At 47.2% G+C, this 25,219-nt stretch overlaps 3 protein-coding genes across 3 annotated transcripts; 1 reads left to right on the top strand and 2 right to left on the bottom strand.

Annotated features, from left to right (window-relative positions):
* Nucleotides 1-1,127: 1,127 nt before the first annotated feature.
* Nucleotides 1,128-2,164, bottom strand: DPPA5 (developmental pluripotency associated 5). Its single transcript, XM_056109518.1, has 3 exons — nt 2,053-2,164; nt 1,760-1,939; nt 1,128-1,186 (listed from the first exon to the last, which is right to left on the bottom strand). Exons 1-3 carry the CDS (start codon nt 2,162-2,164, stop codon nt 1,128-1,130), a joined length of 351 nt encoding a protein of 116 aa, XP_055965493.1.
* A 14,510-nt stretch (nt 2,165-16,674) lies between these two features.
* KHDC3L (KH domain containing 3 like, subcortical maternal complex member) lies at nt 16,675-17,831 on the top strand. Its single transcript, XM_056109956.1, has 3 exons — nt 16,675-16,843; nt 17,005-17,184; nt 17,419-17,831. Exons 1-3 carry the CDS (start codon nt 16,675-16,677, stop codon nt 17,829-17,831), a joined length of 762 nt encoding a protein of 253 aa, XP_055965931.1.
* A 4,259-nt stretch (nt 17,832-22,090) lies between these two features.
* On the bottom strand, nt 22,091-23,798 carry OOEP (oocyte expressed protein). The gene is made up of 3 exons (XM_056109955.1): nt 23,609-23,798; nt 22,603-22,782; nt 22,091-22,155 (listed from the first exon to the last, which is right to left on the bottom strand). Exons 1-3 carry the CDS (start codon nt 23,796-23,798, stop codon nt 22,091-22,093), a joined length of 435 nt encoding a protein of 144 aa, XP_055965930.1.
* Between the last annotated feature and the right edge of the window lie 1,421 nt (nt 23,799-25,219).

The following is a 25,219-nucleotide window of genomic DNA, read 5'->3' as shown; positions in this document are numbered from 1 at the left end:
GTAGGAACTGTATGCAACTCCTATTCTAGTGTGGTGCCAAGCATCATGAATAAGGCCTTCCTATGATAAATACTTCAGTCTAGCTACAAATCCACTTACTCTTTGGGGATCAAGTGCAGCAATTCTGAGCATGGCGGAGAATCCCACAGGCCCCTTCAAGGGTCTAAGGTTCCTTCCCACTTACCTGTAGGTGTGCTTTCCAACTCCAATGTCAAAAATAGTCTGTAGCAGATCTAATGCTGATAAGAAACTAGCTATCAAGAGTGCAGGGCCTTTTCCCCCAGCATGTGTGGCTGGCCTCCAAGCCAGGAAAGGGAGCTCAGATAGAGAAAGGAGCACCAAATAAAGGGTATGGGAGGATCCTCCCAGGATGGGAGAAGCATGCGGAAAGTAGACTATAGGCCAAACATGATTGCCACTCAGTGCCTCTCTTGCAAACCACAGAACCCAAAGAGAGAGAGAGAGAGAGATAGAGAACAAAAGGGAATGACCTGCCACAGAGGCAGGGTGGGATGGGGGGGTGAGGGGGGTGGAAGGGATGCTGGGATCATTGGTATGGGCATGGGCACTGGTGGAGGGATGGGTACTTGATCATTGTATAATTGAAACCCAAGCACAAAAATTTCTAAGTCTACAACTGTACCTCATGGTGTCTAATAAAAATTTTTAAAAAAATTTAAAAAAAAAAAGAGTGCAGGGCCTACTACTACTAAGAAGAGGGTTCAAGTTTTAGCCAATATGAAACCGAAGTAAGTTAAAACATCCCATCACTTGCTCCCTTGAAGACTCCAAATCCTTGGCCTGAGCTGGATCTCCCAACTTGGTCTCTAGAATGTCCTTGTTCTCCTTTTCTTAGACCCTCAGAGTATGCTCCTGAACCACAGAGATTTCAAATGAGGATTAAGTTCAACAATTACTTATGTGGAGTCTGTATTCTATCAACCACACCTTGAGCATCTACAGATTTAAAAACTTATTTTTTTTTAATTTGTAACCTTTGGGAAAAAGGTAGAGATGCTGGAACAGGTGATTTTGTTCAGGCCACCGCATTGTTCAAATCAGGCCAGATTCCCCCCGTCCAGCTCTGTGCACATGCCGCTCCCCGATCCACCGCTTGCAAACTGGCTTCACTTCATCTCAGGCTCTAGTCCCAGAGCATGCATGGCCTCCTCCAGTCTGAGAATCCCTACAGAGACAAACAGGGCGTTAAGGGGGCTGGAACAATAGCACAGCAGGTAGGGCATTTGCCTTGCATGCTGCTGACCCAGGTTCGATTCCCAGCATCCCATATGGTCCCCTGAGCACCGCCACGGGTAATTTCTGAGTGCAGAGCCAGGAGTAAATCCTGTGCATTGCCGGGTGTGACCCAAAAATACAAAAAAAAAACCAAACAAATAAACAAACAGGGTGTTAAGTGAGTGGCACACACCAGCGCTCGGAACTCTTTGCAGCCTTTTGCAAGGTTCACTTCCCGGGCCAGGCGTTCTAGGCGTGCAATGCACAAAAAGTCTCAGTCTCGGATGGAACACGGGGTTACGAGGGCCGGGACAGTCAACTTTGCGGGCTGTGAAGCTAAGTGCGAGCTCTGATGATCCTGCTCCAAGGCCCCTTGGGAGCATCGCACTGGGGCAGCCCCAACGCCCAAGAACCCCTGAATCTACCCCCACCCCCCACGGACGCTGGAAATGCACTGGGCGGTTTCTGGGCAGGGGAGAGATGGGTCAGGCCTGGAAGAGGGCAGTGTGCTCGGGCCGCTCACCTCTCTGCTGTCGCTGGCGGTGCCACTCGGCCAGGGACTGCAGCATCCACCTGGTCCGCAGCTTGTACAAATAGGAGCCATAGACCACGACCTCGGTGAGGTCGGAGGATTCCAGAACCTTCAGCTCGAGCATGACTTTGCTCACTTGCTCAAAGTAGGAGATGCCGCGGCCGCGGGGCCCTGTGGAAGGAAGGGGAAAGGGAGGGCGTTGGCTCTGGCTCTGGGGAGCCCGAGGGCACAGGGGTCGCGGGGTCGCCCGGGTCACCGCTGGGGGGGGAGGGGTGCTCACTCACCCAATATGGCTTCCAGCAGGCGCGTCTCCACCTGGAGCACCTCGGGATCTCTCAGGTCTTCGGGAGCCCTCACCCAGGGGGGAATATCCTTCCGTCGCGGCAGCGTTCCCATCTGGCGTGCCTCAAAGCGAGCACCACGGCCCGCCCGAGCGGAGGAGCTGCAAGGAGGATGCCGAGCCCCGCGCCACACACGTGTGGCAAGTCTAGCACCTGGCTGGCCACGCCCCCTGCGTGGCCACGCCCCCCATGTGGCCACGCCCCTAATATTGCCGCGCCCTCTGCGTGGCCACGCCCCCTGTGTGGCTACGCCCCTGTATAATCACGCTCATGTGTGGCCACGCCCTCTTTGTGGCCACGCCCCCTCAGAGAGCCAATCCGGTTCTCGGCAAGGACGGCTGGCCCGCCCACCGCGGTAGCCCAGGGCCCGCGAGTTCCCGCTTCCTCGTTTGCTCAGTTTCCTCGCGACACTGGGTCACTGGGTCGGGGCTCAGCCTCTCTGGCACTGTGCAAGCATTTTCGCGGTTCTCAGCTCCGCAGTTCCCACCCTTGCCTGTGGGTGCGAATGGGGCGATGGTACCCGGGATTCTTCGAGCCAGCTAGTCCAGCCAGCCACAACCCCGGGTAGCTTGAGGATGTGATTCAGATCGTCCTCGTCCCTCCTCCTTGGCGCTCCTGCCTCCACCACGGTCCACGGAAGAAGGGGTGTCCCCTCTGTCCAAAGGGCCACACTTGTTCCTGGGTTTCACTTTTTTTTTTGTGGCTTTTTTTTGGTCACACCTGGCGATGCACAGGGGTTACTCCTGGCTCTGCACGCAGAAATCACCCCTGGCGGTGCTCGGGGGACCATATGGGATGCTGGGAATCGAACCTGGGTTGGTCGCATGCAAGGCAAACGTCCTACCCGCTGTGCTATTGCTCCAGCCCCTGGGTTTCATTTCTTGGGACACCGCCACTGTTGCCGGGACTCGGGAGTATTCCCGCCTTTTAACTAAGCGGAAGGGAGGAGGGGGAAGCATTCTGTTTGATTGACCAGGCGGGGCGCCTGGTACTGAACTTTGACTTTATGTTGATTTCGAAGCTCAGGTGTGCCCCGCTTGGTCATTCAGGCCCTCAACAAGCTCTCTTTGTTGATCTGGAAAAAGCAGATCGCTTGCACCTGAATCACCCCATGAGGCTTAATACGGATGCCTCTTCCCACCGCAGCCTGGTTACAGCTAATATTTCCACTTGGAAACCAGGTTTCTAACCTGTTTACATCTACTATTTTTGAGCACCTGTGAGACCGGACCACTTCATGGGTAGATTCGTAAACAACCACTGGTGTCGTCCATTTCTAGTTGTTAGCAAAACCATTAAGTGGAAGGTTAAATGTGTTGTTTACAAGGTCTGGAAGGACTAGCCCACAGAGTGAGAGTGGGTGAGAGGTTTCTTGTTTGCATGCAGCTCAACCAGGTTTGATACCCGGCACCCCGTATGGCCCTGCAAGCGTATCTGGAATGATCCCTGAGCCAGGAAAAAGCCCTGAGCACAGCCAGATGTGACAGACAGACACACACACACACACACACACACACAAAACCTAAAGAATAAAATAGGGACATCTGTCCTGTATAAGACAGGTTGCAGGATAGATGTTCTATGACCAAAGGCTAAAATCAGATCAGTAAAGGGGCAAATGGAACCCTGAGCATCGTCATGTAGGTGACAGCTGCACACACACCCCCCCCAAGACCAAAACAGCCTAAAGCTAGGAACAGCATATATGTCCTTAAATAGGTAAGAGAAGCACAATTCTCTGTGATATTTTTACCATGGAATATTAAAGCAACAACCTAAATAAATCTCCAGAGAATTATGCTAATTGAAAGAAGTCAACATTCAGAGTTTGCAAACTATCATTTCATTCACAATAACATTCTTGAAATGACAAAATTACAGAAGTGGCGAACAGTTTAATGACTACCAGAATTAGAGTGGGCAGAAGCCAGATGTACTTAGTTTTATAAAAGGGCAAGCAAGAAGAAGATTTCTTGTGATGAAAGAAGTGTTTTGTATCTTGCCATGGCCAATGTTGGTAGCGGGTTATGATAGTGACAGTAGTTTAACACTGCCATTGCAAGAAAAGTAAGGGTTACATAGGCACTCTAAAGTACTATTCCAGATTACTAGGAGATCCGCTCAAGGGTGGGATCCCAACAAGTGTGTGTTCTTTCCTCAGCTAGTAATCTACTTAAATAGTTGTAGTAAATCTACTTGCAAAATTTCTAGCAATGTCATTCTGTATGAGCACAGTAAGAGATATAAACTTACTGTTTGGTTCTTCCTAAGGACATCTCACTATATATTCTGTTGTCCTCAGGCCAGGTCAGTCTTCCCAACCCCAGCAGGGTCCTAGTGTAGTTGTTACCTTTGGATCATGACAACATGTCTATGACCATGCCCTCAACTTCTAGTTGAGTATTGTGGCGCTTTGCCCTGGCCCATTTTGATGCCAGGGTAGCGCACAGCTTGCCCTGGGTCCATTCAGTCTCTCATCAGGACCTTGCTTTTGGGGTGCTAGGAACTAAGGGCAACTGAGTCGAGAAAGCGGATGCCCAGGAGTAAATAGTATTAGGAGTCAATCAACTACCAAGTTACAAAGCATAATATTAACTGTCTTCCTGTGTCCATACAGAAAGGACATTGCTTTAAGGTAAACTAGGCAAAAGACATAACTTATAATACAAGTTCAGTGTCCTTAGAAGGATATGATCTTACAAGCTAACAGAATCTGATTAGGGAGAAAAGGTGATTAACTGGCTGGGGAGGAGAGCACAGAGAAGAGTTTACAGATAAACAGAGGAATGGGAGTGACTCGGGAGCACTGTGATGGGTGTAATCCGATAAACCTAAGCTCCCTGTGACAAGGGAGAAAGGATAAACCAATGTTATACTACATATATGAATCTCTAATTGACTCAAATCACAAAGGTCTTTTTGAAAACGATTAGAATTCGTAAAATTTTATAATCTTACTGTAACAGCCTATCTTTTGAATTACTTTAGTCACCATGCATCACACTGTGGTTCTTTGGTAATAGAAGCTGGATAGTTCAGCGAGTTAAAGACAATATGCTGCAAAATTGTTGTCACTTTATTATGAAAGATCTCCCACCACTACATGGTCCCCTGAGTACCACCAGAAATGAGTCTCGAGCACCAAGCCAGGAGTAACTCTCGAGCACTGTAGAATGTGGCCAAAAACAAAACAAAGCACTACAATTAATGAGCATTTGTGAGACTGGACCTCTTCACCTGTGGGAACATATAGCACCTACTATATGTTCATAAATCAAAGAGTTCATTATATTACATACCTTTATATCCCATTTCTTGTACCTTTCCTCAACTGTGACTCCTCAGACAAGGGTAAGGACTCAACTTGTACAAGGTTGTACATGCTTGATTATTTCTCTTATATTTGTTTCTCATATATATATCTTTTCCATTAAGGTAAAGGTAAAGGCCCTCCCGTTGATCGTCGATTTGCTCGAGCGGGCCCAGTAACGTCTCCATTGGAGACTTTGTTGTTACTGTGTCTGGCATATAGAATACTCTCGGTAGCTTGCTGGGCTCTTGTTTTTTAATTTTGCTTTGGGGCCACATCTGATGGTGCTCGGGAGTTATTCCTGATTCTGCACTCAGGAATCACTACTGATGGGATCATGGGGACCATATGGAATGCCAGGAATCAAACCTGGGTCGGCTGCATGCAAGGCAAGCACCCTACCTGCTATACTATCAGTCCGTCACCACATATATATATTTTCTAATAAATATATATATATTTCTCTTCCATATTATTACTCTTATATAATTTCTTATATTTTTTTGAGTTGATCAAGACTGATTTTAAACCAACAAAAACTTTACTTGTCATTATTAATTACCACCTAGTTCCAGATAATAAATATTACTTCCCTGGTTCATTGTTTAAAGCTATTACTTTATCTTTTATGAGTGCATATTAACATATAATTATACTTTTATAAGTTCTCATTTCTTTCTCATACTCAGAATTTCCAGTTGCTTTTATTTTCCACCAGAGGTACCATAATAATTTATGTTTCCGGGATTCTAGAGCAGAACCATTGCTTTATAATGTGTTTAAAAACTTAGAGATTTGGGGCTCGAGAGAGTACAGGGGACAAGGCCTTTGGCTCAAGAGAGTACAGGGGACAAGACCTTTCATGCAACCTGATCACAGTTCAATCTCTGGCACTGAATGTGTTCTTCCAAGCACTGCCAGGAGTGAGCAAGGAGCCAGGAGTAAACTCTGAGCACTGCTGGGTGTGGCCTAAAGCACAACCTCCCGCTCCCCATAAATGAACTTGGAGACTTGGACTTTGCTGGTGATGAGGTGCAGTAACTTTGCACATCGAAACCATAAACGTGTGCCAGAGTGATATTACAGTGGGTAGACCTTGCACACTGCCAACCTGGCTTCGATCCCTGCCACCTCATATGGTCCCTCAGTCCTATCAGGAATGACCCCTGAGTGCAAAGCCAAGAGGAAGCCCTGAGTACCACCAGGTGTGCCCCAACCCTACAAATAATAATAATAATAATAAATGTTAACACTATTATAACCGTGTTACCTAAACTATATTAAAATTTTTTAATTAAAAAGTACTTGGTGTCACCCAAAAGGAGAGAGAGAACAGAGGGGAATGCCCTGCCACAGAGGCAGGGTGGAATGGGGGGATGGAGGGTGGGAGGGATACTGGGATCCGTGGTGGTGGGAAATGGGCACTGGTGGAGGGATGGGTATTTGATCATTGTATAATTGAAACCCAAGCACAAAATTTGTAAGTCTACAACTGTACCTCGTGGTGTCTCACTAATAAAAAAAATTTTTTAATTAAAAAATAAGAAGTACTTGGTGCTGTAGGAGAAATGGTGTTTGCCTTGCATGCATTGGATCTCAGTTTGAATCTCTGACATCACATATGGTTCCCCAAGCATCCCAGGGATCACTGCTGGGTACAAAACCAGGAATGGCCCCTGAGTACAGCCAGATGTGGCCCCCAAATAAAACAAAATTTCAGCACCTGAACAAGCTACTTTAAACATTTTTTATCAAGTAATTTATTTTCTAATGTTATTTGTTTAGGGCACTGCCCCTTCCCTCCCCTCTGTTGATGTTGTTGCCATGACTGGGTATCTACTTTAAACATCTTTCATAAATTTAAAAATTTTTAAAAATTTTTAGACACCATGGGGTTTATGAAACTTTTTATTTATTTATTTATTTATTTATTTATTGCTGTTTGGATTACATCCAGCGATGCACAGGAGTTACTCCTGGTTCATGCACTCAGGAATTATTCCTGGCAGTGCTCGGGGGACCATATGAGATGCTGGGAATCGAACCTGGGTCGACCGCGTGCAAGGCAAACACACAACGCCCTATCTGCTGTGCTATTGCTCCAGCCCCTTTACGAAACAATCAATGGTAGGATTTCATGATAAAAAAAAAAAAATTCCAGCATCACATCCTCCACCAGAGTGGCCACTCACTTCTCTATACAGCTGTCCTAGTCCTTCCCCCCTCCCCGCCACCCCCCCACCACCACTTTATCCTCCCTACTCTTTCCTTGAGATAAGTTCCTGCTAAAAACCAGTTCTCAGTTTTTGTTGCTCTTGGGCACTGAAACAAATTTTGTCTTGTTTTGTTTTCTGTTTTGGGGTCACACCCGGAGATGCTCAGAGCTTGCACCTGGCTCTGCACTCAGGGATCATTCTGGCAGGCTTGGGAGACCATGTGGGGTGCTGGGGAATCAAATCCAGGTCGGCCATGTGCAAGGCAAACGCCCTACCCGCTGTGCTATCGCTCCAGCCCCAAAATCCGTAATTCTTATATACCTTAAATAAACAATTAGAGTAGTAGAAAAGTATTCACTGTAAGAGTAAAAAGTGATAATAATAATTGTGGAGCTAGGAACCAGGTTAATAATAAATATTAAATACCTGGATTAGCACAAAAATTCAAAAGAATTTTAAAAAGCCTCAGAAGTCAACCCTCTGGCAGGACATAATAAGGACAAAAGGCTTAGTTTTCCTTAAGTTCCCTCATCTCATGGTCCCACTCCCAAACTTCAACCTCCTTTATAGAAAAAGTTGATAGATTTACTTTTGCATCTAAAAGTCAGTACTTGGGGGCTGGAGAGATAGCACAGCGGGTAGGGCATTTTCCTTGCACGCGGCCAACCCAAGCTCGATTCTCGATGCTCGATTCCCAGCATCCCATGTGGTCCCCTGAGCAACGCCAGGGGTAATTCCTGAGTGCAGAGCCAGGAGTAACCCCTGTGCATCGCCAGGTGTGACCCAAAAAGCAAAAAAAAAAAAAAAAATAGTCAGTACTGGGTTAGAGAGATAGTATAGCAGGCATGGCACTTACTAGGCATGCAGCCTATCTGAATTTGATCTCTAGCACTGCATATGCTCCCCAGAACCCTGCCAGGAGTGATCCCTGAGCATAGCAGAAGTAAACCCTGGGCACAGCTGGATTGCCCAAAAACAAACAGAAAAGTCAGTAATTTTCTTTTTTATGAAGGCATTTTGTTAGCTGCTAGGCCCGCTCCTGATACACGTTTTTTCCTCCCAAGAGGGAAAACAAAGTACACACTTGTGATATGGTGTTTAAAAAAAAATTAGATATAAAGAAAGATAACCATCTAAGCAAGAGGTGTATCAATCAGGGTTCTTTGGGGACCCAGAGCCAGACTTACTTTGCCAGGGTAAATTGGAGAGACTTGTGTAGAAGGTGACATCTAAGCTCTAAGGCTTTAAAGATGCATAAGGATTTCCTCAACTTTCTTCCTCCCACAAAGAACAATCTCCCTATTCACACCTAGAGCCAAATCCCTTACCACAGTGGATGTGGTCACCTGCAGCTCTTTCTTCTGAAACACGCTGCAACAATCCTTCCATCTCTCTTGACTGCTTTACTTTAACCTGGGAACATGCTTTGTTCTAAGATAGGCATCTTATCTTTCCTTTCATCTCCCATTCTAGCTGTAGGCCAGTCTCCATGCTTTCTGTCACCCAAACTCTGTGTCAAAGCAACTCCAAACCATATATATATATATATATATATATATATAGAGAGAGAGAGAGAGAGAGAGAGAGAGAGAGAGATACATTTGCTCCATGCGAAAATCTTGTAACTTTCTCACGGTGATTCAATTAAAAAGAAATCTTGTAAATAAAAAAAAAAAAGCAACTCCAAACCCTAGTTCAGTGCACCTGTTACTCTGTGGCACCTGCCTCTGTATCTCTGCAGAATCCACACCTTCAGCCTGCACGGTACCATAGATGAGCCACTAATTCCTTGCAAGTGTTAAGGTTTTCACTGTGTCTGTCCTGAATCGACACACGCTGTATATAGAACCAGATTCTGATGACTCAATATAACAAGAGTAAAATATCTTACTGATGTATGGAGATTGCCTCCTTAATAGGTAATAACTTGCATTTATTAATCTTAAGGAAAAAATCATTAAAATTCACTTATGTTTCTCTATGCTATGAGAAAATTTGAAATTACATGTCTCATATTTAAATTGTGTGTTTAAAAAAATTTTCATTATCTTAGTTTGATTTTTATTTGGTTGTTTATTTTAACAGTGTTGCTTTTTGATTATTTGTTTCATTTTGCGGCTACACATGGCAATATTCAGGGATTATGCTGGCAGGGCCCAGTATGGGGTACAGGAGATCAAAACTGGGTTCCCCGCATGCAAGATAAGCACTCTTCCTGCAATATTATCACTCTGGTCCCTTAAATAGTCTTGCTTTAGATCGTTTCAAACAACCTCCTGCACATCTAATTCAACATTCTTTTGTCATTTGGAGGAAGTGTCCCAGGCAGTGCTCAGGGCCCCCAGGGCCATTCCAAGTCATACAAGTCATACTCCAAGTCATACTCCAAGTCCAGCAGTGCTTGCAGAGGAAAGAATCAAAAGCCAGGCATGTACAACCCTTTGTCCCTTGTGTCACTGCTTTTGTGTGGGGCTTGGGAGTGGGGATTGGTTTGGGCCACACCTGGCAGTTCTCAAAGGCTAGTTCTGGCTCAGCTCAGGTGTGACCCCTCACGGTGCCAGGTGCCAGGTCAAACTTTGTCTCACGTTCAAGGTAAATGTCTTACCTCCTATACTGTCTCTCTGCCCCCACCCCACGATCCCCCACACCCACCATCTTGACATTTCTTATCCTGTTTGTATGTTTGGACCAAATAGAATCTTCTCCTTGTCCACTGCCCTGACTTTATTTTTCCTTGGTTTCATATTCCCATCCTCTGTATTTCTTCCCTTCTCTGCCTATAACTTAAATATTGGTACTCCTGAGTTCACCCTTCTTCACCCTTTCCTTTATTACCCTGCTATTCTCGCAAGCTCATTTTTTTGTTTACATTGTAATTTCCAAGCTTAGGTTTTCGAAAATCACTGTGATTATTCAAGAGACCATTACACTTTTCCTTTTTCATATCCTTAAGTCTCTGGAAGCTGTACTTGTTGGGGGAGGAAACTAATTAGCTCTTTTTTTTTTTTTTGCCTCTATCACTCCTCCACATTTGGCATCTAAAATATGCCACACTTGTTCAGAACTTTTACAAAGGGCAGGAGTGATAGTACAGCGGGGAGGGCGTTTGCCTCACACGCGGCCGACCTGAGTTTGATTCCCAGCATCCCATATGGTCCCCTGAGCACCGCCAGGAGTAATTCCTGAGTGCAGAGCCAGGAGTAACCCCTGTGCACTGCTGGATGTGGCCCCAAAAGAAAAACTAAACTTTTACAATAGTTGAAACTTATTTATTCAACGCCTCAGCCCCAAATCAGATCAGTTTCAAGATGAACTAAAATTGTTTTCCTTCCAGATATAATTCCTTGGTCTAGGTTCAGATGCTATTTCTGTGTGTCCAGGTATATATAGCTGTAAGCTTATATAAATGCAAATAAGATTTTGTGTAAGCAATATCAAATAAAATTTTCATCCATGGACACCTTAAGAATGTGGCAAGACATTCATCTGGGGAACATAAAGTAAACAAAATAGGAGACTAACACCCCAGAATGGCCGAGTTTAGTACCAGGAATTTTGCTCCATGGCTTGGAGGTCAGACACACTTGCTAGGGGAAAAGAGAGCTCAGATAGAGAAGGGAGCACCAAATAAAGGGTGTTGGGAGGATCCTCCCAGGATGGGAGAAGCATGCTGAAAGTAGACTATAGACCAAACATGATTGCCACTCAATGCCTCTCTTGCAAACCACAACACCCAAAAGGAGAGAGAGAACAAAAGGGAATGCCCTGCCACAGAGGCAGGGTGGGATGGGAGGGGATGGGGGGTGGGAAGGATACTGGGATCCTTGGTGGTGGGAAATGGGCACTGGTGGAGGGATGGGTATTTGATCATTGTATAATGGAAACCCAAGCACAAAAATTTGTAAGTCTACAACTGTACCTCATGATGTCTCACTAATAAAATTTTTTTAAAAATACAGGAAAAAAAAAGAATGTGGCAAGACAATTTTATTTTTATTTTTGGTAAGGTGGGTCTCGGATCCAGGATCATGGACATGTAAGGCCAATGCTCTACGCTAGGCCACATATCCAGCCCTAAGTGGCAACACAGGAACTTGACTTTTTGCTCTGCATTCCTGTGGACTTTGCTGGCGTTAGGGTGGAGTGGGGTGAAAGCCTTCCCATGTGGTGTTACTAAAGGGAAAAGACTGTTTTCTCATAATTTTGTTTGATTTCATTGGACATGAATGATCCATGCTCAGGACACTGAGGAGTCTGGAATTAGGGAGAACAGATTTTATTCTGAAGAGAACTTTTTTGTTCTGAGGTATTAAATATCATGGATGCCCCACTGGATATACCTGTGCTTCAAAAACAGGGACTGGAGGGGCTGGAGCAATAGCACAGTGGGTAGGGTGTTTGCCTTGCATGCGGCCAACCTGGGTTCAATTCCCAGCATCCCATATGGTCCCTGAGCACCGCCAGGGGTAATTCCTGAGCGCAGAGCCAGGAGTAGCTCCTGTGCATTGCCGGATGTGACTCAAAAAGAAAAAAAAAAAACAGGGACTGGAGCACAGTACAGTGGGAAGGGCATTTGCCTTGCATGCAGCCAACCCAGGTTGGATCCCTGGTATTACACACCCCTGGTGATCCCTTGTTTGCGTAGGGACAAATTCACAGGGACAAATGGAGACGTTACTGGCGACCGCTCGAGCAAATCGACTACTAACGGGAAGTTAAGTGATTAAGTGATTAAGGTGATCTCTTGAGCACCACCAGAAGTAATTCCTAAGTGCAAAGCCAGGAGTAATCCCTGAACATCACTGGGTGTGGCCCCAAAACAAACAAATTATTTATAGAGGATATTCTTTGAGTCAAACATGGTTCCAGGTGCAGTATAAGATTAACCAATAAAATACCCTGCTGGTAAGGTAGGGTGTCATATGGAGAAATTAAAGTGAGAAAGGAGAATGAAGTTATGATTTTATTATTTTATTTTTGGGGGAGCTCCACCTGGCGATGCTCAAGGATTATTCTTTTTCAGTGAGAGGTTCACACCTGGTGATGCTCAGGTGTTACTCCTGGCTCTGCACTCAGGAATTACTCCTGGTGGTGATCAGGGTTCCATATGGAATGCCAGGAATCGAACTCAGGTGGGCTGTATGCAAGGCAAATAGCATACCAGTTGTACTATAGTTCCAGCCCCACAAGTGTTACTCTTGATTCTACATCTGGGGGCCATTTGGTGCAGTGATTGAACCTAGACCTCCTGATGCACTCAGCCCATTGAGTGATCTCTCTGGCCTTAGGAGATGGGGACATCTTAATGAATTAGTGGAGAGAAACATGAGTAGATTGGATCAGGAACATGAACCCTAAATCTTCTGAGCTTTTAAGGCTAGTAGACTGAGGAGATGGCATAGAGAGAGAAGTAGAGACTGAGAGAAAAGATCTGGGAGCCAGTGAAGAGGGTTTTCCAACGCCTTTGCTTTCCATTCTTTGTGTGAGTTTGAGTCTGTGTATGAACTGAACCCCAAATCACATTTTCAATCAGCGACTAGGTAAGAAAAAACATTATATCTTCCACAGAGGGTGACTGCTGTGTGCACTCTTGAAGCTGACTCTAGGAGAGACTCAGGACTAAAATCCCTTCCAAAAGTTCTCTTAGATTTTCCTTACAAAGCACAAGTGAGCCAGCTCAAGTCCCAGTGATGGGGAAGTGGCAACCTCGAGCCCTCACACACACTCCAGGGCTGCTTCTGTGCACTTGGGTCCTGCCCAAACAGTGGCTGTGGCCTGGGCAGCTTGAGTCATCTTGTGATTTTACCCGGCATTTCTTAGTAATACCTGGGGTCTTCCATCCAAGTACTAACCAGGCTCGACCCTGCTTAGCTTCCAAGATCAGATGAGATCGGGCATGTTCAGGGTGGTATGGCCATCAAAGCCTGGCAAGCTCCCCATGACATATTCGATATGCCAAACACAGTAACAACAAGTCTCACAAGGTTACTGGGCCTGCTCGAGCAAATCGATGAACAACGGGAGGACAGTGACAGTGACAGTGACCTGGGGTCTCCTGGGCAGTGCCAAGGCAATGAAGCCTAGCCTCTCTGACTCTCATGAAGAGGAAGCTGTTCATTTCAACTGGGCAATTCCTAGAACAACAAATGCCTAATCCCACTCCACGCTGCTGCAACCCTTTCATTCTCTCTCTCTCTCTCTCTCTCTCTCTCTCTCTCTCTCTCTCTCTCTCTCTCTCTCTCTCTCTCTCTCTCTCAGGCTGTAGGTTTTTTTCTAAAATCCAGCTTCATCCAAAAGAGTGGGGCTGCAGAAATGGTTCCAAGGACCCGAGGGTCTGAGGAAGTCACAGCCCCACAAAGTCCCACCAGCATCCCAAAGTGTGTCCCAAACACACACACACACACACACACACACACACACACAGTTATTTTTCCTGTGGAAGTTTAGAGCGCAAATTACAGGAGAATAGGTCCTTCTATGTAGGAACACTTCTAAGCCATTGGTGGAACGTTTGCCAAGAAAAGGAAAACTTGAGAATGATAAACACTGGACATAAGAGAGCCTGAGCCTTTCCAGAGCCTTCCATCAGACCTAGGTGCTGGTGGGTGAAACTCACTCTTTCTGCCAGAGGCTGGAGGCTGAGTCCAGTGGAGCTGCTTGACCATCCACATTCCCATTTCTACTGTCGCGGAAACTTGGTTTCTGTTTCTGAAAACGGCCACTTTCCCAATATACTCCTTATGCACCTGCAAGTGGGGGGGGGGGGGGGCGGAGGGGGCACGTTTACTGTTGCTGTTGTGAGGCTACAGAAGTACAGAATTTCAGTCTTGGTTTGAGTGAACAGTTGGAAGTTAAAACACTGAAGTCTCGAGTTAATTCAACAAAATATGTGTGAACACCATGACCAAATGTTCAACCTCAAGTCCAACAATACAGGGGAATGATTTTTTAAAATAATTTAATTTAAAATAATTTAATTTATAATAATTTAAAATAATTTAAATGAAAATAATTTAATTTATAATAATTTAATTTAAAATAATTTGAATTATTAGGAGACACCCTACCTGGCTAGTAGGCATGTGGAAGCCCTAACTAACTTTGATCCTTGACTCCACGGGGAGCAACCCTCAAGCACTAGGCAGGGAGTAAGCCCCGAACACTGCAAGAGTGTGGCATCAAAACCCAAAAAATAAAAAAGAGTTAAAAAGATGGAAATTATGAATTAGAATTAAAGAAGAAATCTTTTTTTTTTTTTTTTTTTGCTTTTTTGGGTCACACCCAGCGATGCACAAGGGTTACTCCTGGTTCACGCACTTAGGAATTACTCCTGGCGGTGCTCGGGTGACCATATGGGATGCTGGGAATCGAACCCGGGTTGGCCGTGTGCAAGGCAAACGCCCTACCCGCTGTGCTATCACTCCAGCCCCAAGAAGAAATCTTTAGAGACAAGAGAGATAGGGAGCTAAGATTCCTGCCTTGCATCCAGCTGGTCTGAATTCTGGTAGCACATATGGCCACTTTGCACCCTCGGGAATCACTCCTGAGCACAGACCAGAGCCAAAAATAACTGAGCATTGATGATTTGGGCCCACCCTTCCCCCCATCCACAACCCACCAATCCTCCAATAAAGTCAGCACTTTAGACACCAACTTCAACTGTCAAAATTACCTTAAATGAGTCTTCATTCACACCTTGGTTATCGGTTTGCGAATTTGTGTCTTTGTTCAGTCTGAACTGTCTCCAGCTCTGCTTTTAATTCTCTATTTTGTTTTTGTTTGCTTGGGGGCCACACTTGTGATTCTCAGGGGTCACTCCTGGCTCTATGCTCAGGGATTACTCCTGGTGGTGCTCAGAGGACCATAGGGGATGCCGGTGATCAAACTCAGGTCAGCTGCATGCCAGGCAAACATTCTACCTGCTATACTATAACTCCCGCTTCTCCACTTTGGGGGAGGGCTTGTTTTGGGGTCATATCCAGCAATGCTAGGGAGGTTACTCCTGGCTCTATATTCAGGAATTATTTCTGGCGGTACTCAGGGGACCATACGGTATGCTGGGACTCAAACCCAGGTTGTTGGTGTGCAAGCAACAAATACTATCTCTCTCTAGCCCCTTTCTTCAGCTAACACATCCCCTTTGTCCATTCTCTTGCTTTTTTTTTAATATACCGCATTTGAGTAAGATCACCGGTATTTGTCTTTCTCCTGATTTGTTTCATTTAATACAACACCCTTGATTGAGCTCCATCAAAGTTGTAGCAAACCACAAGGATTCATCTTAGAGCTAAGCACTAATAGCTCATCGTGTGTGCTTCTTAAGTCTTATTCTCAGAGAGTGGAAGAGATCTGTTTTCTTTTTCTTTCTTGAGTCACACCTGGTGCTGCACAGGGGTTACTCCTGGCGGTGCTCAGGAGACCATTTGAGATGCCGGGAATCGAACCCGGGTCCGCCACATTCAAGGCAAACTCCCTATCTGCTGTACTATATCACTCCGGCCCGTGTGTGTGTGTGTGTGTGTGTGTTTGTGTGCTTCTTCACCCACTACCTGATGTTGGACACTCGGCTTGGTTCCAGATTTGAGCTCCTATAAATAGCACTGTCGGGAACATAGGCGTGAGTGTATCTTTTTTGAATTCGTGTTGTGTTGACGCGGTAGATTCCAAGGAGTAGATCTGGCTTGCATGGCAGTTTCCACCTTAATTTTTGGAGCTCTTGCTCTCCCGATGTCCTTGATAGGGGTTCTCTATCCCTCCAAGCTGGAGCTTCTAACAAAGGGCTCCGCCTCTCCCCTCGACTTCCCCTCTACCTACCGCACTGCTGCAAAAGGGCAAGACCTGAGGGTTGCCCAGGAATCAGCTCTGCCCGCTGGCGAGGTGGGGAAGCAGAGGGGTGGAGGGAACGACTGGTACCCAATAAGAAACACGCGAGCGGGGAGGGGCTTTGCCAAAAAGCCCTTGAAATACGGCGCAGGCCCAGGCCCAGCCACCTTGCTAACTAACTCGGCTCCCAGCTAGCTGGTTCGCAGTTGTGGCGGCATGGCTCCTTCGCAGCGCTTTCCCACGCTCTTGCAGCTGGAGCAGCGCGAGGGGGCTCTCTTCAAAGTGCACGGCAACCTCTCCGAGAAGCCCTACTGGTTTCTCCTGGACTACTTGAAGAATCCCAAGACAGTTCACCTGGAGGGGTGGCTGGTGGAGGCGATCTTCGGTGGGTGGAAAATGCAGCCTCAGTCCCGATGTTTCCCGCCTTCTCCCCTGCATAGAAGCTTCCCAGCACAGCAGGTTCCAGGGGCGCTGCCCCAATGCACCCCACCCCCTGCCTCCTTTCCGTCCCCGGCCACTCACCGCCTCTCTTTGCTTCCTATGCAGGCCGGGGTGGAAAGCACATCCCTCACGTCGAGTGTACGTCCCAGACCCTCTTGCACGTGAGCCGGTGGGATCCCGCGGGCGAGGCCGAAATCCTGATATTCGGCCGTCCTTACTACCAGCTGGACGTGTCCAAGATGATCGGGAACTTGGCTGACTATCACCGCCAACTCCGGACTCAGAGTAAGCTGCAGGGAGTGGGGAAGGGGTGGCGGGGACCAGCCCCCTGGCTTCTGGGGGAGGGAGGGGCTTAGACGCGCCTCGGCTTCTAGGTCTGCAGAATCTTTCACTTCTTTGGGGGTGGGATTTTTTGCTTCTCAATGGATCGACACGCACTTCCAGGTGCTCAAGATTCCGGTCCCCACGGCTCGACTGCGACGGGCGACACCCTTTACGGAGTATCCACTATTCTTCCAGGGTCCCACAAGACGCCTGCCCAAGAGACCCGGACCCAGCGTCCCCGCGACGCACTCCCGGACCCGAAGGCCGGGACCCAGCGCTCCCCCGACGGGCTCCGCGAAGCGGCGACCCAGTGGTCCCCCGACGCGCTCCGGGAGGCTGGGACCCGGCGCTCCCCGGATGCGCTCCGCGAAGCGGCGACCCAGTGCTCCCCCGACGCGCTCCGGGAAGCCGGGACCCAGTGCTCCCCCGACCGGCTCCTGGAGGCGGCGACTCAGAGCTCCCCCGACGTGCTCCGGGAGGCGGCGACCCCGCGCTCCCCCGGCGCGCACCGGGAGGCCGGGAACCCGCGCTCGCCCCGCGCGCACCGAGAGGCCGGGATCCCTCGCTCCCCCGACGCCTCCTCCCTGAATCGGGTTATCAGATTCTAAAGGCATTTCAAGTCGGGAAGAGAAAGCAAGTGGAAATAAACGCTTCTCTGGTTTTTCTAGGTCCCGCTGCTACCCTGGAAGCTTCCAGGGGAAAAAAAAAAAATGGTGTGGGTTGTTAGGTGTTCCCTTCTACCTTTGCAAAGAAAAATCTGAAATCCTAATAAAGAATGGAATTCCCCCCCTGTTAATTTACATGAACTGTCTGTTAATTGGCTAGTGGAAGGTGGTGCCGGCGAGGAAAAGGCACCTTTCTCTTGAGGAAAGTTTCTCTGGGCTGCTCTCTACCCAGAAGCTGGGGAAAACATTATTTCCAGCCTGAAGGCAGCAGGCTTTCTGCTAGCTGCAGGTGCTCCTACTATCCTACTATTCTCCTTCACCGTGAGCATCTGCCTCTTCCAGGTGAAAGGTCTTTCAGTGAGCTCTCACTGGAAAACCTCTCCAAGCCCAAGCAGTTTCTACTTTTTTTTTTTAATATTTTATTTGTTTGCTTTTTGGGTCACACCCAGCGATGCACAGGGGTTAGTCCTGGTTCATGCACTCAGGAATTACTCCTGCCTGTGCTTGGGGGGATCATATGGGATGCTGGGAATCGAACTCGGGTCGGCCGCGTGCAAGGCAAACGCCCTACCCGCTGTGCTGTCATTCCAGCCCTGCAGTTCTTACTTTTAAGTGAACTGGTTCCAATCTGCTCCCAAGAGCCTTTGGGTGTCTGGTGGTGCAAGAACTGGCAAGGAGGGTGGATTGGAAGAAACCCTCTAGGCTATCCAGACTGTCCCCTGTCTTGCCTTTGACACTAGGGACAACTTAAACTCAATATAAGCTACGTTTATATTAGTAGTTGGCAATATAAACTCAGAACATAAGCTACTTGGGTACAGATTTTGATTCTGCCGTTTACTTGTATGATAGAAAACATATTTAAGTTCATTGTACATTATTTTTCCTTACCTATAAAGAGAAGGGGCAAGTGACAGACTGCCTTGTACCTAAAAAAGAGCTGGGTCTGCTCCCCACCACCACATGGTTCCCTGAGCACCAAGCCAGGAGTAGCACCTATGCATTGTTGGGTGTGTCCCCCAAACCAAAAATAGGAGATATTATAAAAGTTTATTGCCTTCAAATAGCTTTCCATCACTCACTTTGTTTTAGTAAATATTTTGTTGGTGCAGATTATTCATCCAAAAACATGCAAATCCAAAAATGTGAGAAAGATTGAACAAAAGAATCCATCCATTTAGCCAATATGCAGAGACGAAAAGGAACAATGACAATATTACAGAAGCCCTGGCTATATTCGCCTCAGAGGTTGATATACTCCAACTGAAATATAAATGGAATTGTTAGATTTACCTATGTTGTAAGTTGCTGTGGTGTTGAGTGTACCATAATTTAGTCTTGCATTGTTTTTTGTTTTGTACATTTTGGTTATTTTGTATTGGGACTGTAATAGTGCAAGGTATGCACCCTACCCACTGTACTGTCTTTCTGGCCTTGTTTAGTAAAAATTTTTTCTTTTTGGATCACACCCGGTGACACACAGGGGTTACTCCTGGCTCATGCACTAGGGAATTACTCCTGGCGGTGCTCGGGAGACCATATGGGATGCTGCGAATCAAATGTGGGTCAGCCATAGGCAAGGCAAATGCCCTACCCACTGTGCTGTCGCTCCAGCCCTAGTAAAACTTTTAAGTTATCTGAATACTTACTATATGACTTGTCTTGTTTTGGGGTCACAACCAGTGATGCTCTGGGCTCTGAGCTCAAGGATCACTCATATGTGGTGTCAGAGATTAAATCTGGTAGGCTGCATTCGAGGAAAATGCCCTACCTGCTGTACTATCTCTCCAGCCGAGTATGTAGCTTTTTGGTTTGTGGGGTGAGGGGACTTTGAGTCACAGTTGGTGGTGCTTGGGGGTCACTCCCTTCAGTGCTTGGGAGACCATGTAATCCCAGGGATCAAATCCATGACTGTATCATGCAAAGCATGAACTCCAATCTTTTGAGTCATCTCTTTGTTCTTATATAGTTTAATTTTAAGGGTCCTACAGTCAGTAGACACTTGCTTGCATTTGGCCAATCTGATTTCAAGCCCCGGCAACCTATATAGCCCATGAACTGCCAGGAGTGATCCCTGAATCCAGAGCCAGAAGTAAACCCTGAGCCCCTACAGATGTGGCCCCCGAAAAAATGATTTAAAAATATATCAAATAGTGCTTTTATTTTGGATTTGGTTTTAGTTCCTTTACTTCAGTAGTTTTTTCAATTGCTGTGTCTCAGTAGACTGAATACAGTTGATTTTTTACAAATCAAGAGTTTTATTTGAATTCCTCTTTAAAAAATGATGAAAAAGTGAGTCTACGTTCAGCTGTGGGGAAAAATAAAAGCAAATGAAAAAGCATGGCTTAGAGTTGAGGACCCCTACAACCTAACTCGGTGATCTTGGCATGTAACTAACTCTCCAGGCCTCCTATGTTTGGCACAGGGCCTGGTATGTGACATCAGCTCTGATAAATATACATCTAAAATTACCACGAAATTCTGTAAAATATATATATATATAGCAACTTTCCTCTTAGTAGATATTAAAAGATTATGAAGGCAGTAAAAATGCTATATTGGCATATGTAATGAACAGGAGTACAGAGGAAACCCCTCTAGGTTGCTAAGATTGGTCACGGTCACGGTCACGGTCACGGTCCTCCCGTTGTTCGTCGATTTGCTCGAGCGGGCCCAGTAACGTCTCCATCATGATACTTGTTGTTACTGTGTTTGGCATATAGAGTACGTCACCGGTAGCTTGCCAGGCTCTGCCATGCAGGCGAGATACTCTCGATAGCTTGCCGGGCTCTCCGAGAGGGGTGGAGGAATCGAACTCGGGTCGGCCATGTTGGCCGCTTGTCAGGCAAACGCCCTACCGCTGTGCTATCGCTCCAGCCCAGGAGAGATAGTATAGCACGTAAGTTGCATGCCTTAGAGGTGGTTGATCGGGTTTGATCCCTGACACCACATATGGTCTTTGATCACTGCCAAAGGTGATCCTTGAGTAAAGGATCCAAGAGTAAACCCTGAGCACTATCAGGTATCAACCAATAAGGTATAAAAATAAAACCCTTCCAGGCAGGGTCTATAGCTCAGCAGTGGAGAATTTGTCTTGCATATGTAAGGCTAGAAGGTTCTATCCCTCTCACAGCAAAAAAAAACTAAAGTCCTTGAAGAAGGCTAGATCTATTTCATCTCAGTGGCCAAGAGACTGCCTGAGTCACATCACACCCAACTTTATCTGGGGGCACAGGACTCTTGGCAGGTTAGTTTCCACTCCCCCAAAGAATCCTACTTCCTGAAAGTGAAGGCAAGGATAGAAGCAGTTTTGCAGGAATTGGGCATGGGTGTATGGTAGAAAAACAGCTCATGCAGGACAGCTGTGTTGGTGTCAGGGGAAAAAAGAGCAGGAGCAGGAAAAAGAGTTGGAGCAGGCTGCCTCCAACCCCCCAGGTATCCATCCAAAGGCCCCATTCTTCCCTAGTAAGTTGCAGGACCAGAACAAATGTCAACTGACTCGACTCGCTATAGAAATTCAACCCGAGTGCAGGAACAGTACTCCACTGCCTGAAGAAAGCTCTAGCTTCAAAGTGAGAGCCTCAGAGTTTAATTGAAAACTTGGCAGGTGGACAAAGTCATTAGTTTAATGCATGGGCCTTAAATTAACCTTACAAGCCAATTATGGCCATAACGCACTAAATCAAAACACTGGAGAGGGGGCCTTAGTAGCTATTAAGGCTTTTAACTCACTCAATGACACAAATTTCTTTGTGTCATTGAGTTAAAAACCTTAATGTGTCATTGAGTGAGTTAAAAACCTTAACCGAAGCAGACTGACAAGGAATCTGTCCCATACTTGAGAATCTGACACTGACCTGAAAATCATAACCTGGATTGCAGTTTCAAACTAAGAAAAAAGCAAAACCAAAAACAAAACAAAACAAAAAAAAAACCACTGTGAGTCTTCTACCCATCCCTCTGATCATCTGATCAAGACAGGAATTCAAAAAGTCAGTCTTTTATCAATCTGCTTTATTGTAAGTGAACAAGTTGTCTTTATGGAATGACATGAAGAAATCATCTTTATTAGAACAGCGCAAATTCGCTTGCCTCAAAACAATAGAGCCAATCAAGATACAGAAAAAAAATAAGTAAATAAAAGATTCTTGCTTCTCAAACTCTAGGTGCATAATCCAGAGTGACCACAATGCTAACAAAACTTATGCAAAATCAGGATCTAATAAAGGTCCCTTCAAGGAATCCTCAAGTCGTTGCATCTTCTCAGCTGTAGGAAAAGCAATCGATAACACAAATAAGGAAAAGCTCAGATTCAAGCTACTCCAGAACTGGAGTTGTTAGCAAGGACTAACAACTTTTCTCAGCGTGGGGACTTGGAAGCCTGAAAACAGCACAATCAAGGGGATGCAGTTACTGGTAGCCATGGCCCCAAATGTATCAGATCTCTGATAACTTTTCCAAGACCAGGTTTGGGCAAAGATTCTCCCAGAGAGATGTGCTGGGGCTGCATCCTGGGATTTGTGCAAGTGCAAAACCCAAAAGAATCAGGGGTTGGAGAAAGTACAGGGGTGAAGACTGTGGACCTCAGTTCTAGCTCCCCCACCACCTCGAACACCTCTGGGTGTGGCCCGCCCCCCACCACCCTCCTATAAACAAAGCTAGGCCAGGTCTAGCCCTGACTCTGTCCACCTGCCAAGTTTTCAAAGACCTTCACCTCGGTTACGCTGTTGCCTGTGCCGCAGTGCCAGGTTCAGGAGCACTTTCTTTGTCCGGTTTTGTTGGCATGGGCGTCCGAAGATGGCGATTTCCACTAAATTTCTCTGTTTCAAGGCGTTCACGGTCAGGAGCACCTGGCTGAGCCACTCCATTTGCGGTATGGAATTTCGGTCAGCGCCTAAGGAGTAAAAAAGAGGGCTGGAGAGATAGCACAGCGGGTAGGGCGTTTGCCTTGCACGAGGCTGACCCGGGTTCGATTCCCAGCATCCCATATGGTCCCCTGAGCACCGCCAGGAGTAATTCCTGAGTGCAGAGCCAGGAGTAACCCCTGCGCATCGCCAGATGTAACCCAAAAAGAAAAAAAAAAGAGTAAAAAAGAGGCTCGGAGGGCGTGGACAGAGAGGTCAGGTGGGGATAGATTAGAAAGGAACCAGGGGGAAAGAAAAGAAAAGAAAAGAAAGAACTGCGGGGGAGGAGGGGGGCCTGGAGCAATAGCACAGGGAGTAGGGCGTTTGCCTTGCATGAGGCTGACCCGGGTTCGATTCCCAGCATCCCATATGGTCCCCCAAGCACCGTCAAGAGTAACCCCTGTGCATCGCTGGGTGTGACCCAAAAAGTTTAAAAAAAAATAAAAAGGAAGGCTGGGGGCTGGGGCTATAGCACAGCGCCTAGGGCGTTTGCCTTGCATGAGGCTACCCCGGGTTCGATTCCCAGCATTCCCATAGGGACCCCAAGCACCGCCAGGAGTAATTCCTGAGTGCAGAGCCAGGAGGAACCCCTGTGCATCGCTGGGTGTGACCCAAAAAGCCAAAAAAAAGAAAAAAGAAACAGAAAGAAAAGAAAGAAACGCTGGCTTGTGAAGAAGGGGCAGAGCTGGCAGCTACGCCGGGCATCCTGGCATTAAACGTGGTACAGAGCAGGGAGAGAGACTAGATGGTCAGTCGCGAGGCGGGAGTGGCCGGGTGGAGGCAAGACCACCCAGACGGAGTGGTCAGGAGGCTCACCAAAGAGAATATCAGCCAACCAGGACTCCAGATAAAACACCAAGGGGTTTCTCAGCTCCTCCACCGGAAACCACCACGGCCGAACGTGGATGGGTGGTGGTGGAAGTGATTTTTCCTGCAGCCGGTCCAAGGTCGGGGCAGGCATCCTGGTGTTCCCCGTGGACCCCAAGGCAGCTGTCTGGTCGCACATGCTAAAGACCCTCGCAGCCCAAGAGCCAGATCCCAGCGACTTCCGCGGGGCGGGATTTCTGGGCCCCCTTATACGGTTTCTAGCACCACCGCTCCGCCCCTTCCGACGCCAATTACCCTCCCGTGCCCTCGCGTGCCCTCTCGTGCACCCTTGTGCCCTCGCAACTGAGCGCACCCTGGAGCTTGGCGGGGCCGCGGGACATTGGTGCTTTGTCAAGAAATGCAACTTCCTCTAGGCCCTTACTGAGCAGCTGCCCAAGGATCCAAGACTCTCCGTGGGCATCTCTGCCCAGTAAGGTACCCCAGAGCGGGGCTGAATGAAATGCCAGGGTGACGCAGGGGGTGAAGTCTCTACTGCATCCCGAGGCCGAGAGCAGGCCAGCCGGGCCTCTATTTTTTAAAATCATTTTTAACCTTCTAGTCCCGCTCATCCTTTTAGGGAGGCCAGGATGCTGAAACATCAGGGTAGGGGGCCCCGGAGCCACTCTGTGTTGCAGTGGGCGCAGCATTGTGGGCCTGGCTTTTCTGTGCCGGGGTTGGGCGACCGTGGGGCGAGGTGGCAGTGCCCGGGATGCACCCCCGGATGGCGCCCCGCTCTTGGGCTGCCACTGCAGCCCAGGTGTCAGCTTTTTAATGGTTGGTTGCGGGACACACCCGCCTGTACTTAGGGTAATCACTGGAAGGGCGCAGGGGAGTCATAGTGGGTACCCGGGATCGAACCCAAGGTCTTTGAAGGTTGCAAGGAAAGCACCCTACTCGCTGTACTATCTCTGTAGCCCTCAGCAGTCTCTCAGCAGTACCCAGGGCCTACTCCTGGCTCTATGCTCAGAAATTGATCCTGGGGTGCTTAGGGAACCACATGGTGCCAGGTGATTGAACAGAGATTGGCACGTTGCAGGGCAATTACCCTAACCCTTGTACTGTCGGTCCAGCTTCAACTCTTTGTTTTTTAATAGGAGTCACTCCCAGGAGAACTGAATCACTAGGATCACCTGATGGTGGGGTAAGGGGAAGGAGTAAACATCCCTATTTTATTAAAGCACTATGATTTACAAAGTCATTTGTGTTGGGTTTTTAGGCATATTGAGTTTTTAAACAAAGTATATATATGTATACATGTATATGTGTATGAATACAGAGTCCACACCTGGTGCTGTTGTGGCTAGAATTAAGAGCCTCTTGTAAAACATTCTCCTCATACATATGCCTCTACTTCTCAGGCTGCCTTCACAGTTTCCCCACCATGCTGCCACCTTATTTGAGTGTATGAGAATAAACCCAGAGTCTCACATGTAAAGTACATGCATTGCTCTGAGCTACATCCTGGATCCTGAAATTTTCCAACACTTTTTTTTTTTTTTTGCTTTTTGGGTCACACCCAGCGATGCTCAGGGGTTATTCCTGGCTCTGCACTCAGGAATT

The sequence above is a fragment of the Sorex fumeus genome, unplaced genomic scaffold (assembly GCF_029834395.1).
Source record: "Sorex fumeus unplaced genomic scaffold, SorFum_2.1 ptg000008l, whole genome shotgun sequence".
Taxonomy (NCBI): Eukaryota; Metazoa; Chordata; class Mammalia; order Eulipotyphla; family Soricidae; genus Sorex; species Sorex fumeus.
This window is presented reverse-complemented; position numbering and strand designations above follow the sequence as displayed.

Excerpts from the sequence above, each read along its gene's own strand:
- DPPA5 (XM_056109518.1), bottom strand. The coding sequence starts at position 2,164 with ATGGGAACGCTGCCGCGACGGAAGGATATTCCCCCCTGGGTGAGGGCT. Across the intron at positions 1,940-2,052 it reads CCTGCTGGAAGCCATATTGG|GGCCCCGCGGCCGCGGCATC; the intron begins GTGAGTGAGCAC and ends TTCCTTCCACAG. Across the intron at positions 1,187-1,759 it reads CCGCCAGCGACAGCAGAGAG|GGATTCTCAGACTGGAGGAG; the intron begins GTGAGCGGCCCG and ends TTGTCTCTGTAG.
- KHDC3L (XM_056109956.1), top strand. The coding sequence starts at position 16,675 with ATGGCTCCTTCGCAGCGCTTTCCCACGCTCTTGCAGCTGGAGCAGCGC. Across the intron at positions 16,844-17,004 it reads GCTGGTGGAGGCGATCTTCG|GCCGGGGTGGAAAGCACATC; the intron begins GTGGGTGGAAAA and ends CTTCCTATGCAG. Across the intron at positions 17,185-17,418 it reads CCGCCAACTCCGGACTCAGA|GGTCCCACAAGACGCCTGCC; the intron begins GTAAGCTGCAGG and ends CTATTCTTCCAG.
- OOEP (XM_056109955.1), bottom strand. The coding sequence starts at position 23,798 with ATGTGCGACCAGACAGCTGCCTTGGGGTCCACGGGGAACACCAGGATG. Across the intron at positions 22,783-23,608 it reads GTTGGCTGATATTCTCTTTG|GCGCTGACCGAAATTCCATA; the intron begins GTGAGCCTCCTG and ends TTTACTCCTTAG. Across the intron at positions 22,156-22,602 it reads CAGGCAACAGCGTAACCGAG|CTGAGAAGATGCAACGACTT; the intron begins GTGAAGGTCTTT and ends CTTTTCCTACAG.